Below are 19579 nucleotides of genomic sequence, written 5' to 3' on the forward strand. Positions count from 1 at the left end.
TAGAGTATTACTAATAGAAATTAGTTATAATTTTTTTCATGTAAAAAATGCATTAAAATAAATATTTTAATTAATATGAAATTTTAGTTATTAATATTAACATCTCAATTTCAATTTTATAACTGCAAGCGATGCATTGTAGTTGATATTAAAAGTTAAGTGTTGCAAACTGTATTTTACGAAGTATGTATACTGTTTTGATTTTAAATGAAAGGTGGGGATTGCAAAGTGCAATTAACTCTTAATACTAATACGAAATTAAAGATATTAAAAATTAAAAGCGTGGATTGGCAAACGTGTCCAACACAAGAAACGTTTTTAAGGACGGAGGGAGTAATGAATAACAGAATTAAAACTTGATTATCACCCTCACAAAGGGTTCAAACACACATTCCAGAAAATCCTCAGGAATACGGACTTGCACCGAACTCTGAAATATTCTTTACGTTACTATGAAATATATAGTATATACGACACAACTTTGACATTTACAATACAAATTTGAGAAAGACGCTTACACTCCCACCTTTCACACAATCCTTATCCCACAAATTTGAGGTGAATCTGAAGTTTATTATTTTATCAAAACAACAGATATATGCAAATAAGGCAGCCTGCATTAAGTTTGTTCATCGCATGAGAATACGTTTGAAATTGCGAGAAAAGACCTGGCCTGGACCTGCTGGAGCTGTAAATATGGCCTGTACCTGCCATAGAATCCGAGTAATATCAGTTACTAATGAATCAGGGTCTATGAAAGAACTTAACTAAAAGCTTAGCAGTCAAAGACAGTTTTTGTCTTCTTAAGGCCTCGCTCCCGAGTTTTTTAAAGGGAAGGAAGTAAGTGATAAGGAGGTAAAGTACTTTCATGCCATTTTTGGAGTGAAAGTTTTGGAATGAAAGTTTGTTAAATTTACATTCATTATCACTTGCTTTCACTCTTTTTAAAAATTCGGGAACACAAATATGAATGCAAGTGAAACTACTTTACTCACCCACCACTTGCTTTCCTTCCTAATTAAAACTCGGGAGCAAGGGATAAGAGTAAAGGAAGATTAACACAATTCATAGTAAACTTTATAGACTAAGCTGTTAGCCTCTCAAGTTTAATCTTATGATTAACATTTGGAACCAACAACTGATACATTAGGTAAACACAAAAAAACAATATACACTACATCTACAATGAAGCACACTAGGAATGCTAGTCACCACTTACTACTACATCCTCCGGTTCTAAATAATAGGGTTTTTTTTTTTTTTTTTACTTTTTGGCTCGCATATTTAAGAACGAAAAACAATAGAGGTAGCCAATGCTAAAAATCAAAGTTTGAATTCTAAATTCTTTTTTGATAAAAGTTGATAACTTTTATTAAACGCAATTACGTGTTTTTTACTCCTAAACATGTGTGCCAAACAGCCATGAAACTATTATTTGGGGCTGGAGTGATCATTTACATCTGTACGACATTTAAATAGATTCGATAGTCCTCAAACATGAGTAACTTGCAAAATAAAATGACCAAAATATTCATACTTTTCGATGGTTAATATTCGAAATAGTGAAACTAAATGGAACTGAATAAGAAAAAGGATTGTAAAGGCAGTTGGAGTCTTGAGATGTCCTAAACAATTCATACTTTTCAAGTTCCCACCAGTAAGAAGCAAAAAAAATGGAGATGCGGGGTATCGATCCCCGTACCTCTCGCATGCTAAGCGAGCGCTCTACCATCTGAGCTACATCCCCAGACGATATACAAAATAGCCTTACATTATAGAATAACACTATTAAGAGGTTTAATAACAGAAATATTTAAAAAAAGTTAAAGAACAAACAAATATACAATAATTATAACACTAGGCACTAGGTCACCACAAGGCAACAAACAATCAAAGTCCACACATAAAATTTAATTTTTTGAAAGGCCGAATGCAAAAATTTAAATATTCACAAACACATATCGATAACAGGATAACAGGTTATCATTTACTCCGTCCTTCTCAATTAATCTGTACTGTTTGACTTTTTGCGGTCAAATTGACCCAATTGTGACTGAAAATTTCATATAGTATATAATCGAAAAAAATTGTAAAAATTTATATCACTAGAAATTACACGTAATCTACTTCAATATGTATTATTTCGATTTTTCAAAATAATGAACGATTGATGTTTAATTTAAGGTCAAAGTTGAGTCAATTTGATCACAAAAAGTCAAATACGACAGATAATTTGGACGGAGGGAGTATCACTTATGTTATGTACCGGTCTATTTTATAGATATATGATGAATCAACAAACATACCTCCTCAAATTGTTTGATGAAGAAGAGTATGATTATGTTGACAAGCCTTATTCTTACAATCAGGAATCTCAACAAACTGATCAGCTGGCAACTTTTGAGACAAGCCACCAACATGAAACTCAATCATATTACTACCAGAATCAAGAGTCATCCCATTAACATTAACCCAAATGAAAAACTTCTTAGCTTGAATCCCAGACACATCAGTAACTGACCCATAACTCATCTTCCCTTTAACTACCTTGTCATAATAAACAAGCTGATCAAACTCAACATAACATGGGTGACTTAGCATGACAGAGAAGTCACCAGTGGATGATATAGTGTAGGAAACGACAGCGTTTGGGATGAGCCCTCTTGGGAAACCGTAGTCTGGGAGAAGATCATGGATGTCTTTGGTTGATGAAGTTAGAGAGATTGTGATCAAGAACAAGATGAAGAGACAGGGGAGTTGAAGAGAGAGAGGCATTGTGTTTGTGTTTGGTTTTTTAGGAGGGTCAATGACTTGTTTTTTTTTTTTGGAGAATTCTAATAAAAACAGAAGACCAATGGCGTTTGACAGGTTTGTAGAAATGGGGAATTTGTTAGGAGTGCCGTTTAAAATTGCTGTGGGTGTGGGAAAAAGTGCCAGTGAAAAAAGTGATGTGTATAAAAATTATATTTTTGAAAAGATTTGATGGTGAACTGATAACTACTTAATGAAAAACTGAAAACAGTTTTTTCCAAAAGTATGGGAACATGTTTTTGCTAATTAGACCAAAAACGTTTTTCAAATAGAAGTTTTTAAAATTTACCAAACACTTCTGTGATATCTTTTGAGCAAAAATCTGTTGTAACTATCTATAACACCAATACCAAACGGAGCCTTAATCGGCCAAGTTAAAAATTTAAAATTGATCAAAAATTGGATATTAATAGAAAAAATTGTTCGGAATAAAAATGGGATGTATTTTAATATTAAAAATATAATTAACCTTTTTTGATAATACTAGTTATTTATTAACCAATATATTTTTATTATATCATTAATTCTATAATTCTTTATATTTAAATGATTATAATATTTCAATTTTATTAAATTATTTAATACACCTCGATAAAGAAATTTTTTAAAAACTAATCGAATTTCAAAAATCGAATCAATAACGTATCTTGTAAAAAATTGATCAGAAATTAATTAATTAAATCATGTATAAGTTGGAATCTGGAATGTTTCGAACCTGCACCAATATCAAAATGTGAAAAAAAATATATTTGTCCTGGTTCTGATTTTTGCGAAATTTTGAGATTTTTAATTTTGTTCAAATTGTGTTTTTTTTTTAAATTTTAATTAAATTTTTTAAATTATTTATACATTCTAATCGTATAAAAATTAGAATAAAAGATAATAATAAGAGTAATATTACATATCCAAAAAATAATTCAAATTTTTTCTCAAAATGACAAATGTCTTTTTTCATTAGTGATATTTGTTAGGTCACACAACACTATAGAAAGGGTTGAATATATTGTTAATACAATCAAATCGATTTAACACAATTATATAACAAAGATCAAGTATATTGAATAAATTATGTTACAATAAAAACGGTTATTCTCTCACTGAACAAATATCACTAAGAACTGCTAGGTTACAATGTATAATATTCTCGATAATGATAACACATATAGTGTAAACTCTAAGTCTATGTTTATATAGTACACACTTACAAAATAATTTCTAATTGATATGAAATATAATTCTGTCTCCTATTTTAGATCAATCAGATATCTTCTACAAATCTTCCAGTCTTCTAATTCTTTCCATGCATATCTTCTTTTATTTCAGTCTCGATAAATCAGTTTCCTTCCTTATATGAAAGTTTTCCCGCGCTTGCTTCCTCAAAGTTTTCCCGTGCTTAAGTTCTGATATGACCTTAAGTTCTGATATTAAGTCCCGACTTCTAGTAAGTCCTAATTTCAGTAAAACCTAATATTTCATGTTTGTTAAGATCTGAAAACTAAATATTAATCATATTAGACATGACATGTAAAATATATTTAACAATATTCATATTAATACACAATTAATCTCAAACTCTCAAAATAACTATTTAATACCACCATGACAACTCATTCTTAGCGTCTAGGAAATGAATTTTGGGAAACTAGCATTGAAATAATAACATAAAATATTTAAATTGTGTTGAAATTTATAAATATACATCTAAATATTATCGGCCTCTTATTATATACACTTAGTTCACATATATTAATAATTTTTATTTATTAATGGAATGAATTATATATTTTTTGTTATCAAACAAATTCACTTTTAATTGTTAATGCGTAGATGCTAAGGTCATCTCCAACAATTGTGATCCAAAAATTTAAATTCGGATCAACAACTGATCCAAATACTGATCCAAATTTATGACCAACTCTAACAGTGTGATCCAAATATTTAATCCAAATTACTTTTTACATATAATAATATATTAATATCATATTAAGCAATTTTATCTTAAATTTATCTTTTAATCATTATTAACAAATTATATAACATTTCATAAATTAATTAAATCAAAAAAAAAAATAATACACATAAAAATATTAATATTGTGCACTAAATTCACGAAAACACATTTATTGTAATAATTAACATACAAAATATCATTGATACACACTAATTTTCGGAATTAGTATATTACTCCCACAAATACTCAATTAATAGATCCGACATTTCTCACTATTCAATTGGTACACTTAAATCACGTTCGTCTTCGATTATCATATTGTACTTTTATTTAAATTTTAATTAAATTATGTTTTCTCATTATTTTAAATTTTATGTTAAAAAATAAATTTTGCTAACTATTAATTACATTCTGTTATTAATTATATAATTAAAAAATTAAAAACTAATTTAAAATCTCATAAATTACAATAATAAAACAGTTATTTTATATTATATCAAGTGATCCAAATTTGAATCTTAATTGATCCAAATTTGGATTACTATTGAAATGAAATTTGGGATAATCTGCCCTAAATTTAGATTTGGATTACCGTTAGATTTGCGCTAACAATGCCACCCCAAACTTTGGTCCATTTAAAACTAGACTCCAAATTCAATGTGTCGGTTTTAACTATTATATAATTAATTAAATAAAATAAAGTTTGACCAAAAATTAAAATCATTGTCCATGTATTTTAAGAAACTTAAAATTTTACTATAAAGTGAATTAGTTATAGTTTGTACTAGTAAAATGGACAAAAACAAATAAATAAGACCGTAGGAGAAATGAATAAACATATGAAACCGTTTAAAAAATTATGAAAATATCAAAGTAACAAAATTAGATAAGAATTAGTAAAAATGGAGACATGAATCATTCCAAATTTTAACATTTTAAATGATTTTAATATATAATGGTAATTTTGTCGAATGTAATATCCGACAAACTTGATTCAAATTTTGTACAAATAAAATTATTCTAAATAATATGATATATTCATCTTCTTAACAGATCTTTTTTTCAAATAAAATTGGTTTTCTCCAACATCTTAGTTACTAGTAATAAAAACATAATTGCATTTAAGCAACTACATTTCAATCTATTTTAAAAGAAAACATCACGTATATGAACACATGAGAAGTAATAGTAATCACGTTAATCTTACATTCATTTATCATAGTAACTAGTTATAACTTGGTCATGATGCATGAATCTACAAACTTATCATATAGTAAGTTAGTAACTAGCTAGTGATATCAATACTAGTGATATACGGATTTTAAAACTCCTGTAAATCATGTTTCTTTAAATAATTTTATATATTTTTTTTCTTTTAAATAAAAATATAATATTTAATTTTTTATACAGAAAAAAAATTCTAATTTTTTTATAAAACTATAGTAGCCTTAAAATGCGTGCCAAATATAAAAAAAATAAAAATTTACATAATGGACCAGAGGGATTATACGATGATTATACGGTTTCGGTTTAATTTTGATTGCAGTTAGCTGAACAAATTCGAAAAAAATATATTGAAGCTTAATTAAATTAAAACAGAACTTATTTAATTAACAAACTAGTTGGATATCCCAAGTTTACACAACTGGAAAGGTCTTGGAACATAGATGTTACATGACACACTTGAATATAAACAAACATACATTGCACCAGAAATGATGTTCCAGTGCACACCATGAAACCAACCGGTCTCTATTTTGCAGATATCACAGCTATGTCTCCGGCATGATATCGAAACTTTGAGCAAAGCTTCAACTAGGCGGTGGTCCTCCAAAAGCACCGGTGGCATGTCCAAAGCCAACCTTCTCAGCACCGGAATCCTGCAATTTTTGGACTGTAATATTAGCATTTAGCACATCAAGTCATCAACTGATTCATAACTCGGCCATTGAGCATTCGGGATTCTGAGACGCGGGAACGCTTTTCGACTTAGTCTGTATATAGCAACAGCTTCACAAAAGATGATGAAAAATGTGTGTTACCATAGATAAAAAGCTCTGAGTAGCCGTCATAGTCATATTTCCTGTCCTGAATTTCCAGGAAATTAATCTGATAAAACAAATGTTTTGATGCGTCTAAAGATAGCACGGAGTCTAAAAATGATTGAGCCAAAGCATGTCAAGATTGAGTTTTTATACAATGACAATAAATCATCAGGACAAACTACCAGAATTTTGAAGTGAATATTTCCCACAAATATATGTGATGCAACTGATATTGCCAAAACAACGTTAACGACTACAATACCTAGCCATCGACTTTAAAATTCAATGAACATGTGTAAAGCACAAGATGCTTGTGGAACAGATATGTACATTTAATGTATTCAAAATGACTGAGATAAAATAGGGTAAAGCTATATGCGACTTATAAGTTAGAATTCAGGAATTGTTCCTTCATTTTAGGCTTTAGCTGAATAGAAATGCAGGTACTACATATAGACTTCTTTCAGTAACCACAAGCTCTATAACTGCTAATCTAGTGGTTATTAAACACTACACTGCACATGCACAGTTTGAGATCTTAAGCCTATACTTGAAATCACAAAATCCAGGCTTGATCAAAATCACTGGTGTTAGAAGTCTCGAGATTGTTAAGATTTGTAACTTTTTGTTGGATAATGTTTTCATAATCAAATAACTGTGATTCTGTGCCTCTGTCGGATTGTCATGTAGAGCTAATTAGCTAAATCCAGAAGTAAAATTATGGCCTAGCCCGAATGTAGAGTATTCAAAGAGGTGCATTAGTTATTTCAGCTAATTAGAAGTAGTAGTTTACATGCACTAAGATTGTGATTAATTTTGAGATTCAACTGATTGTTACCAAGCATTTTAAGTACCTGAATTTGGAGTCCCAAATAAACCATATGCATCGAAAGTGATATCAGTGTCATTATATTAGCATAAGAAGAAAGTCGGTTGATCATCTGCAACTTCTCGCTCAGCCTGGCAGTGTACGTTTCTGCTTTCACTTCCCCCTGATGTTCTGTAGTTGCACTCACTGGATCTCCTGCATCATCAGCTATGCCAGACCTGGGGTGAGAAGTCACTCTCTCTCGCCCTTCTTCTTTCTCCTCTTTAAATCTTTCTGACATTATCTGTGATTAATCAAAAGAAAAAAGAACTCAATGACTATATCAGTTTTCACAAATATATGCATGACACTTGCAAAATATTAGAAAGTTATCTTATACATGAAAGAAAGAAACAGATCTACTAGACTCCTATAACCCGTGGCGGATCCAGCCCCCAACTTCCAACTTCTCTGGGGCACCGTGTGCTTAACTGGCAATATTAAGTGTCACTTGTCCAAATTCAATTTTTTTTGATCATTTTTACTAGATTTTTTTGATATTTAATTGCTCAAAATTAGCATTTCAACCATTTAAAATCCAATTTATAATCATATAACTATAAATAAAACTAAATAAAACTCAAATTATGAAAGATATATTAGCATTATAGGGGCACTTAATTTTTTTTTAGTGGAGACACTTTACAAAATTTACATATTTATATGTAGCCGCTGGCCCTACATGAATCCGCCCTTACTACAAAGTTCTCTCAAAAGAGATTAAAGGAATGATGGGATGTATATTAATATACTAAAATGTAAGCAACAAATGTCATTCTCAGTTCAGTATCCAACTTATACTCAAAAGTTACATGATGCAAAATGAAAACTAACATTATCCAGAAACTCCCAAGTAAAGATGCATACCTGAGTGGCTTTTGGCTCAAGATATAGAAAATTCACTAATGACATCAGGAGACACATAACTAGGTTTACGGAGTAAAAAATATCAGCATTGCTTGAGACAATCTGTTTGCAGTAGCTGAATAGATGGGCTATTAAAGCAACTCCAATAGAATACGCCTGAATCTTATAATATATAGGATAAACCCTGCTTTGTAGCATCCCAAATTGTTCCCTTGGCAGAGCATCACCTAAAATATAACATGAAACAAATGTCATCCACATCGACATTCCAAAAGACATGGAAAATCCTAGCAACTGAACCACTCCAATGAGAGAATTCATCCGAGCAGCTTCTATCACAGTATCTCCAATCATGGACACATTTCTTTCAATATCCTCTACTGCTCTTTTAGGCGTATCTAAAACAGCACTATCTTTTATCTTTTTAGTTGCATCCTTGACCTTACTACTAGTGTCAGCCACAATCTCCTTCACTTTACCAGCACCTTTAGTCACACCCTCCTTTGTTGCCCCTTTAGCTTTTTCCAAACCTTCTTTGCAGCTACCGAACGCATCACAAACAAACTCCTCAATATCAGTCCTGTCAATTTCTGCCAGGTTTGAAATATTACGCTTGATATCCTCTACTGCTCTTTTGGGTGTGTCCACTATATCACTTTCTACTACCTTGTGAACTGCATCCTTAACTTTCCCACTTCCTTCACCCGCAACCTCTTTTACTTTCTCAGCTCCATCCTTAATCTTATCGCTTTGTTCACCCGCAGCTTGTTTGACTTTGTGAACACCATCCATAATCTTACTACTTCCTTCACCAGCAACCTCTTTTACTTTATGAACTCCATCCATAACCTTACTGCTTCCTTCACCCGCAACCTCTTCTACTTTATGAACTCCATCCATAACCTTACTACTTCCTTCACCCACAACTTCTTTCATCTTACCAACATTTTCACTCACAGCCTCCTTCACTGAGTGTTTTTCCAAACCATCATAATAGTCTCTTGGATAAATCGAGATTTTAGTGTTACCTTCTTTCCCCTCACCTGCATATTCAACCACAACAACAGAATGACCTTCCTTTAGAATAATATTTGGATCTTGGTCGTTTTCAGTGAGTTTAGGAGACCAAAGGACACTTCCACTCATGACTGAACCTAAAATAAGAAGTAAAGCCACACCATTCATCATCTTTTCTTTCTCTTAAGCTAAAGCTATGGGAAGAGAGAACTTTTTCTATGATATCTTTTTTATGCTTTTGTAGGTTTATTTGATATGTATGAATACAAATATGAATGATGAAAGTGCAAGTGCTAGAGTAAACCGCCTTCAAAATTCCAACGAGCAACATGGTGTGAGATACACGTGTTCATTTCAGTTCCTGCATGGTTGACAAGTGTTCTCGGGACTAATGTTAGTGTACATTGTTCATCGTTTATTGTGAATGTTTTATAAGTGTACCGCCCAGTGTACATCTTCATCTTCACATGACTAGTAACATTATTCTATTTTTTAATTTATTTATGTAGAACTATTAACTATTAATGTTATTCTTATTATTGAATCGACCAATACAACATTTTTATCAATTAAAATATTTAAGATGATTATTTGTTATCATTTTACTAGATATCTTTATTATAGCTAAATATAAAATTAAATACAATACTTTCAAATTTCTAGAAAAAATAATAAATATTAAACAAAAATAATATTTAACTTTTGATAGATTAATACTATACACATTCACAACTAAATGGTATGATTTCAAATATGATCTTTCATCTATTGACAATTCAATGAAATAATGAAATATGCCACCAAATTCATTATTTTTACATTTTTTTATACTTACTTTGCAACCTAATATTATTCCGAAAATATTGTAAGAGCAAGCCTAATTTTTAAATAAGATATAAAAAATATTTAATAAAATAATCCAATATAGGGTTTTATAACTCAAAATTAAAACAATATTTTGGTTACATTCCCTAGAGTCCAAGAGTTGCCGAAAACCCCATGTACTTTATAATTGTTATACTTTGAAAAAATATTCTAAATATGTGCCTATTAATTGGTGTCCATAGAAATAAATAAATAAGCGTAAACTAATTTTAGAAAATGTTGTTTTTTCCCCATGTTTTATCTTTAATACAACACAAACATGCAATTTTATTATTAGCATATGTTCAAAAAAAGTCAATGGAAAAGAATAATTTTTTTAAAAATAAAATAAATTGTACTAATTAGAACACATTTTGTAATCTTATAACTTTAGCAATTGCTTTAAATTTTCTGAAAAACGGGGAAATTTTATAAGATTTTTGTTCAAAATTCAATTAATAATGTCAATATTGATTAAGAAAATATTTACAGTTGAAATAAAAATACACAATTATTTTAAAAAATTAAGCAAAAATAATTTTAGTCTCTTTATCAAAAATTTCGGTTATAATTATTTAATATATTATTATTAAGTTTGGAAAAACTGATTCACTAAAATTGACGTAATATATGTGCAATTCTACATATCAGAACAGCTGGGCTAGGCATTCCAAATTATAGTCTTGCACTCATGCTTTAGTTATAAAAAAATGAGTAACGCAAGTGTATAAATTAGCAAAAAAACTTTCAACTTTATGTAATGGGCCTCTAAATTTAGATCGAGCACTTTTTTGTCAGTTCATTTTGTGTTGGAACTTTAATGTATCAAATTTCCCTGTGTGTGTCAACATCTCCTCGACATATCCAATCAGCTGAACAAGCAGAGAATTGGAGCCTTTTCTGAGTACTTTGATTTTATACTCATGTCCTAGTACATTTCCGAAGAGTACCGAAAACAAGGTTGAAAAAGAACCTCTTAATGTGATAGGCTACCTTGTCATCAAGAATTTCACTTGTGTATAGTGTAGTAGTTGAGTATGATGAGTTCAGTTTATGATGTTCTAACAATGCAGGGAAAAAAATTGGGAAGCTGTTGAGGTATACAAGAAACCCGAAGATCTTATCCGGGATGGGTGACGAGTGCTTGATTAGTATAACTATATATATATTCAACTGAAGGTTACTGAAATGTAAACTTATATAGACTACATCTATAGGAGGGGCACACATACCTGAAGCAAGACCAAATGTCGACGACAACATTGATAATACAACTTCATAGGTACAGTGTTTTTTTGAGTACTGGGAGATCAGTACTTGAAGGCTACTGCACAAAGTGGAACTTACAGACAGTTATACTATGCCTTTGAAATATACTTCAGTCGTGGTACATTTCAAAGTAACTATAATACATATAGTATATATTCGGCACATCTTTAGGCGTGGTACACATACTTGTAGCAAGATCAACATGGCTGCAGCAACATTATCGATAATACAACTTCAAAGATGCAAAACTAGAAATGCAAATGGGTTAAAATTCCATTATCCTCTCTGCTTTGCGGTACACTTCACTATTTATGCTGTAGCCTACTCCGTGATTAACATTTCAATTTCCTCCACAGGAGTTGGGAGCTGCCAAAAGGAAAGCTACAATTGGTAAGGATTACTTTCAATAATAACAAAATACTTTCCCTAAAAATGGCTACTTAAAAGTTAAAATAACAGTTTACAAGATGTATTGTATGGGTGTGTGCTCATCTAAGGTTCGGTGAATTGGATATATATAACAACACTAGGCATCACATTATGGTCTAATTCTTTGAGAAACTTATTCAACAGAAGTTGCAGAAATGAGATACCCATATTCTGCTCAAAGCAATGACAAGAAGAGATATACGTCCAAAGAGATATTAAAGAGGAAAAAAAATACATCTAAAATTGACCATATGTTGCACGCAAAACTCTGATGTATATAAACGGCCAGGGCTCCGCATTATCGTTCAATACGCACCTAGTCGTGCCAATCTATACCTAGGCCCCCAATTTACAATTACTCAAATGCAGTGCACTAGGCCCCCAATTTACAATTACTCAAATGTAGTGCACTGACTCTTTTCAAGTAACACAATCTCTCCAAGAATTGATAGGCAAGCAGCTAACAAACACTCTCGGACAGAAGGTACTATGTGGAATAGTAAGAAGAGAAGAAAACAGACAGCAGCAGAAGTACTTGACTACGACCTCTCTGATCATACGATATATTGGCATTGCACGATGTTAACCCTAATAAAAAATTTCTAGAGCCTATTATATTATAATTTTTTTTTCTGATCTAATAAATGAAATTTTACACACTGTCTATCTCTCAGAAAATACTTAAATATCTCTAATAGTTGCTCGACGGTTATTCAACAAGTTCAAATATTTATTTAGACAGTGCATTTAAACTCCGAACCTTCATTTCTTTTGATGAATTCAACTTTTTCTTCCATCAATCTTTCATATACTCAATATTCAAACATATAGAGGATCAAAGAGGAAAAGGAAAATGTTATGAAGTCAAATTAAACATTTCTTCCATATATCATGTCTAAAGAAGTCATTTTCCATAGTTCAAGATAAGGCAACAAGTAGTTCTAAAATAGTGAAGATGTCACAATAGTGAGAATATAAAATTATCGTATAATTTAGAAGTACATAGATGAGCACAACTACTCCCACTTATATTATTCAGTCCCAACTGCTTCTACGATGCACACATGAATCCTTGGACGTGTTTGTCACTTTAATACATCAAAATATTCCACAAAAATAGACTAATCTTTGCTTTTTTAAAGTCAAATCCCAGCATTCTTTAATCTTAAATAGAGTTCTATAAAGATATTTTACAAAAACAAATTTTGCTATCAGTAGCGAGTTTGAAATAGTTCATCCATTTTATACATTAAGTTATTAAAGTAACAGGACGTCAGGACCTAATGACTTCATGTCTAAAATTTAATATCTTCCAAATAGACTTGAAAAAGTTTGAAATTTATTCTCTTTTGTCAAATACAGGAGCAAAACTAAAAAATTATCAAGATTGTTAGAAGATTATATACCCGAAACCCCCATTCGGAAGATGGACAAAAGGATTGCTACCCTGATCAACACAAAAATGACCGCCCGACTGACTCACATCATGCATTTTCCCAATTAGCCTAACCTAACTAAATATCTCTAGACAGTAATAAATCACCCTTTGGCCTTTATCACAAAAAGGTTGGAATATGCATCTCTTTTAAAAATGTTTTAGAGATCCGCAAGATTGCAACTCCCTGATGCATATCTCCCAGATATGCACTTCAGGGTGGAATATCCCACACCATTTTTTACCCTTTACCTTTCTCATATAAGCAATTTGAATAGGCCCTTCTAAGAAATGTGGTATTTACGACACTTTTCAAATATCACACCTACAAACATGCCAACTTTCACCAAACAGTCAAACACTACCTAATTCCTCCTAAACAAAAATTTCAAAACCAAACCAACCTCTCCTCAATAACCCTCTCCCTAATCATACATCCAAACCTCAAACAACACATATGCACAAGTATTTAAATTTCTGTAATCCAAAACCACAACAAAAAAAACCCGAAAACACGCAAAAAAAACAATCAGTCCCAATCCAAAACAACAAAAAAAACATTTAACAAAACACATACCTCGAGAACCCTTTTCCAAGACTGAAAATCTGATCCAACCCTCTCATTAACCTTATCACCACAAGCATGCACAGATTCAAACTGACCCACATCAAGTTTCTTATTAATCAAGCCCACCTGAAAGTAAATATTATCAGAAGGTGGCAAATCAACTTTAATCTCATCAACACCCAGCCACAAAAAGAATCTTTTAACTTGAATCCCATCAAGATTACTAATAGACCCATATTTCAAAGTCCCAGTAATCTTTTTATCATAATAAACTGTATAATCAAAGTCAATATAACAAGTCTTTGTTAGCTCAACAACAAAAGCACCATCATTTGAGAGTGTGTAAGATTTGACATTGTCTGGGAGAAGACCACTTGGGAGACCAAATTTAGGGAGGAGTTCATAGACTGTTGGTGGGCTTGAAGAGATTGAGTGTGTTGTAAGAGAGATTATAATCAAGATTTGTAATAAAAGATGGGGGTTTTGAGGTTGGGAAGACATTGGAAGTGGTGAAGATGAGTTTAGTTTGAGTTGAGTTGAGAGAGTTTATGTTTGAGTTGTTGGGAATAGGGGTTTGAGTTGTGTTTTGTCTTTGCACATGTTGGAAGATAACTTAACATTATCGAAAAATGAAAATCGAAGTAGAAAAGAAATGTAATTAGGTAGTAAGATTTTTGACTTCGCATATCTTTTTTCTAGCCGTCACGTTTTCAAATGTCCAAAGCACGACTGACGGGCTTAAACGGGTCAAATTGTTGGTAAGTTACTTGAACTTAGTTCATATAAAATTTAAATTTGACTCAGAAAATTAATTAAGTGGAGCTTAAATTTCAAATTATTCAGTTTGTAAAATTTGCGAGGCTTACTGAATCAATATTATTTTTAACTTTTTACTATATTTATTATTGAATCGAACTCGAGGGAAACCGATCATATTTCGAGGTTTGTTAATATTTAGGGAAATTAGAAATTCGAGTTTTCGAGATAAACTCGAGTCTGCCGAACTTTTTACGAGTCGAGTTTTGAATTTTAAAGTAAAAGTTCGGTCGAACTTGAGCTCGAGCTATTTTAATCGAGTTCAATTCGAGTCTGACAGTGTTCGACTCGACTCGACTCGATTACACCCTAGTTTAATGCAATATACCCCCTTCCATTACATACTAAAATGATTTTTTTTTACTATTTCAGTTACATATAAAAACTGAAATATGATATAATTTGATTCAATCTCAATTTTGACTGTTAGATTTTTTAAATCAAATTATCATAATTGTTGAATTTAAATACTAAAATTATAGATCACCAAAAATTTCAAGTTAGGGGTCATTTGGCTAATCTGAACCAGAAATATCTGAATAATTAAAAGAATGAATGAATGAATCATAAATATAAATTTCTGGATGATTAATATTGTTTGGTAAATTTATTTCTAAAACGTCTGAATAATAATATTTCTTATTTTTTCCTGCTAATCATTTACATATTCATTTATTGACATATCTTATTAATTAAAATATTTTAATTCAATTAGAGAAATGGTTAACGGTTTAACTTTATCGTCCGAGGTACTGATTCCGACTCTGACTCATCCCAAAAATTTATTAGAACCAATATTAAATTGTAAGATTATAAACTATATTAGCAAAAAAATAAGTACCTAGATATTGTTATAAACTATAGGTTACTTATAGATTTAAAACTCCAAATGTAAAGTGTAATTTTTAATTAATTTAAAATGTATAATGTAAAATTAAAAATAACAAAATTCAACAAAAAGTCTTCATTTTATGGAATAAAATGAACATACTCCTTTCTTCCCAAAATACAAGTCATTTTGACTTTTTACATGTATTTTAATGGTGAATAAAAAAGATATTTGCACAAATCATTTTTCAAATTTTCTTGTTTTGAATAAAAGTATGCATATTAAATTTTAATTTAAGAAAAAAAACAAATTAAAAAAAATACGAAATTATTACTTTTATATAACTTAAAATACACGTAAAAAATAAAAGAAGTTATATTTTGTGACGGAGGAAATATCATATTTCATTAATTTTATAAAAGTAATCAAATGCTAACATTGAATTGAGGAATGTTGTGATTGCAAAATAAATACGACCACCTTCTTGTAAACGAAAAAGATATTAATGGTTCAGAAAAGTTATTGACATGAATCATCCAGATCATTATGAACTAATTTTAAAATTAAACATTAATTTTAAAATCTGATCAACCAAATTTTCAGTTTCAGATCCCCCTTCTACTAACTAAATTAAGCATTTATTTTTAAATCTTATCAATCTAATATTATTATAATACATATTTAAATAATAATAAGTATTTGTACATTGTACGAATTTTAAATAGTATTTATAAATTTCTTATTTGACTTGATTGTTCAAATTTCAAACAACACAACTATTTAAGAATGTAAGAAGAGGGCACTTGAATTATCGAAAGGAATGAGATAGAAAAAGTGGAATGGAAAAAATAATTATCAAAATAAATGAGATAGAAAGAGTGGAATGGGAAAAATGAATATGAGAATGGATTTATTAATGGTATTTGGTTTGGTCCGGAATTAGATCGGAATTAAATTTAGTTTTATTTATTTTTTAAACTGAATTGCCAAGTACAGTAAGAGTTTGTTCATTTAAGTTCATTTCAATTAATATAATATTTTAGTACTTTGGTATCTGTTAGGCCCAAAAATTGGTATAAACAATATTCAGATTGAGATTGATAATATAGGCAAAATTGAAGGAGAAACGCCTAAAATCTAGGAAAAGATAAGATTGACTTTCCATAAAAAAGAAGGCGCGCCCTAGGGATGCGCCCCATTGATTGAGTAGCTGATTAACGGTTGTGGTTATTATCCCCAAAGGCGCGCCCTCAAACGTAATAAGGAGGCGCGTCCAATGATTGAAAAAGGGGAGAAGAATTCCTTGATTGGAATCTGTCCTACGGAGAGCTTTAGGGCGCGCCCTAAGTAAGAAAGGCTTCTTGGACGGATTGCTTTGACAGACTCACACATTGGCTTGGACAGAGTTAGAGCAAGCCCTAACGATGAATAATTTAGGGCGCGCCCTATGATGTAGAATGATATAGGAAGAGATCAAAGGCTGACGACACAGGGCGGCGCCAACATACAGGAATGTAAGGGCGCGCCCTTAGCTTCCACTTGACATATAAATGCAACTTTGATATGCTACTTGGATGGACTCTCTGGAAGATTCAAGGAAGATGGAGAATGTTATTACTAACCTATTTGATGCAGGTACTCTATTGAAGAACTCCTTCCTGTAGCATAGATACGGGAAGGGCGGTGTCCGTGGTCAGAGACCTCCAGGGGTATGCCTGGACTGAAGGCCTCCTCCTGTAGTCAATGGGTGTCCTCATTGGGGATGTGGGGTGAAATCTGGTGTGTGCTTTGGGAGCTCTGTCTCTGTAGTCAACGGGTGTCCTCGTTGGGAGACTTTGGAGTATCCTGCACTTTGCACCCAAAAGCTTGGGATCACTTGTTCTGCAATCTGGTAGGGGCTCCTTATCGGGGGACAAGGATGCGTCCAACATTTGGGGTGAACCACGGCTATACCTGCGCCCGCGGAATAGAGAAACAGCTGGTAGCGGAGGGTTATCCTTGGCCAGGGAGATGCCATATCCGTGAAGTCTCGAAGCCGCGGACGAGCCTTGGGCCTTTGTGGTTGGGCCTCATCGGCGGACATTCCTAAAGCTAGTAGAAGACGGTTTCCGGTAGGTTTCCTACTGGGCCTCGGGATAAGAAATCTAAGCCCATTAGGTTTCTTGTTCCCCAAGAACTACGTGGGCTTGATTCCCTATAAATAGGGATACGTAGGCACATTGTGAGGGGTCAGAAGCGAGAGCGCAAAGGAGCCACCACTAACCCTAAGCAATCTCAGCCCCCAATAATCATCACCACCAAACACTGTTCATCTTTTCCAACGAATACTGTTCATCGGATTCATCGGTTACTGTTCACATTTCCGACGAAGAACTGCCATCACAGATCTTGTTTCCGGCTACTAACCTCAAGTTTTGTTGTTCCCAAATTCCTCCGTCAACAAATTGGCGCTAGAAGGAGGGGCTAATCAAGATCTACATCTGGGAGGAAGGATGTCTCAATATCATGATGGAAGTTTTTATGATGGAAGTTCTGAAGAAGATTTTTATCATGGCTATGAATATGAACCCTACGTTCCGCCAATGACTGATCGTCCCACGCCGGACGTTGGAGGACAGCCACCTGTGCTCATCAGCCACGCCGACTTGTTGGAACAACTGTATCGCATGGGCGATGCTTTGAATGGTTTCGATTCAAGGTTGAGCACTGTGGAACGACGCAAGGCCAGGAGGGGTCTTCGCCACAACCGAGCGACTCATGCACCTGAAAAAGCACCCATGACTGATAGGGATGTCTCAGCCGGCCATGGCCGTACTGAAGGAGAGCGTGTGCCGATAACCCCGCGACGCCTGGACTATTCTAATGACACATCCCCAATCATCGAGCTAGTGGAAGAAGATGCTGATGGACGGGAAATTCTGCGAACAGACACCCGGGGAGCCACCCATCCGCACCGGTCTGGACGTAGTCTCGAGGAACGCCGACAGGCGGAGTCGATGCCGGAGAATCAGCAACGGGGCTTCGCAGCTTTGAAAGATCGTTTGGGGATTCGCTTGGGCGATGATGATTTGAGAATGGTGTTACTTGAATGGCAGAAAGAAGCTGATCGTGGAGATGTGACGCCCCATGATACAACTCGTGTGCCCCTGAATTCCCAGGAAAATCGGGAGCGGCATCGCGATACAACGCGTGTGCCCCTGAATTCCCAAGAAAATCGGGAGCGGCACCGCGATCCAACGCGTGTGCCCCTGAATTCCCAGGAAAATCGGGAGCGGCACCGCGATCCAACGCGTGTGCCCCTGAATTCCCAGGAAAATCGGGAGCGGCACCGCGATCATGAGAGAGCTCCTCCCCGCAGATCGCTGGATCAATATGGGCGTGGGTATGGAAACGATCGTTGGAGAAGGCCTCAATGGAGAGGAAGAGGTGGAGGCCGAGGTAGATATTTAGAGGGATACCATCGCGATAATTACCGCGGTCACCTTGATTCCCGCTGGAATAACCAAGCAGATGGCTATGATTATGCGGAACATGATGATCACAGAAATATAGGAAACTATGATCGCGGTACGGCTCGAGGCCGCGGCCAAGGTGGAGAAGAGAATCAAGGGAGAAATCGAGGATGAAATCCTGAAGTAATTGTGATACCCGAAGATGCCCAGGATACGAACCAGCAGCAATCCCTTCTCGGAGGGAATCAAGTGGAGGTACCTCCATTACAGCCCCAAGGTCCGCAGCCTCAAATGCAGACCATTCCAGGCGTGGGAACTTTCAATGTGGGAGACTTAAAAAGGCTACTCAACCACCTGG

The 19579-nt window shown here is 33.3% G+C and overlaps 2 protein-coding genes and 1 non-coding gene across 4 annotated transcripts; all 3 read right to left on the bottom strand.

Moving 5' to 3' along the window:
• Nucleotides 1–1674: 1674 nt before the first annotated feature.
• TRNAA-AGC (transfer RNA alanine (anticodon AGC)) lies at nucleotides 1675–1747 on the bottom strand. The gene has a single exon. It is a non-coding gene; the product is annotated as a tRNA-Ala (tRNA).
• Nucleotides 1748–6363: 4616 nt separating this feature from the next.
• Nucleotides 6364–11785, bottom strand: LOC141701546 (uncharacterized). Of its 2 annotated transcripts, XM_074505180.1 has the most exons (4): nucleotides 11656–11785; nucleotides 8543–9585; nucleotides 7662–7919; nucleotides 6364–6642 (listed from the first exon to the last, which is right to left on the bottom strand). In XM_074505180.1, the coding sequence occupies exons 1-4, from the start codon at nucleotides 11684–11686 to the stop codon at nucleotides 6574–6576; spliced, it is 1401 nt and encodes a 466-aa protein (XP_074361281.1). In that variant the 5' UTR covers nucleotides 11687–11785; the 3' UTR covers nucleotides 6364–6573. The 2 variants fall into 2 exon arrangements, with proteins under 2 accessions (XP_074361281.1, XP_074361280.1); XM_074505179.1 differs by lacking the exon at nucleotides 11656–11785 and having other exon boundaries at nucleotides 8543–9949.
• Nucleotides 11657–14739, bottom strand: LOC141701547 (uncharacterized). The gene is made up of 2 exons (XM_074505181.1): nucleotides 14134–14739; nucleotides 11657–12058 (listed from the first exon to the last, which is right to left on the bottom strand). Exons 1-2 carry the CDS (start codon nucleotides 14623–14625, stop codon nucleotides 12014–12016), a joined length of 537 nt encoding a protein of 178 aa, XP_074361282.1. The 5' UTR covers nucleotides 14626–14739; the 3' UTR covers nucleotides 11657–12013.
• Between the last annotated feature and the right edge of the window lie 4840 nt (nucleotides 14740–19579).

This window comes from Apium graveolens, unplaced genomic scaffold, assembly GCF_009905375.1.
Source record: "Apium graveolens cultivar Ventura unplaced genomic scaffold, ASM990537v1 ctg4042, whole genome shotgun sequence".
NCBI lineage: Eukaryota > Viridiplantae > Streptophyta > Magnoliopsida > Apiales > Apiaceae > Apium > Apium graveolens.

Bases quoted from the DNA above. Each gene is read 5' to 3' on its own strand.
- LOC141701547 (XM_074505181.1), bottom strand. From the start codon at position 14,625: ATGTCTTCCCAACCTCAAAACCCCCATCTTTTATTACAAATCTTGATT. The intron at 12,059-14,133 runs GTATGTGTTTTG...TCCTTTTGGCAG, and splicing joins CTTGGAAAAGGGTTCTCGAG to CTCCCAACTCCTGTGGAGGA.
- LOC141701546 (XM_074505179.1), bottom strand. From the start codon at position 9,730: ATGATGAATGGTGTGGCTTTACTTCTTATTTTAGGTTCAGTCATGAGT. The intron at 7,920-8,542 runs GTATGCATCTTT...GATTAATCACAG, and splicing joins TTGAGCCAAAAGCCACTCAG to ATAATGTCAGAAAGATTTAA. The intron at 6,643-7,661 runs GTACTTAAAATG...CAAAAATTGCAG, and splicing joins ATTTGGGACTCCAAATTCAG to GATTCCGGTGCTGAGAAGGT.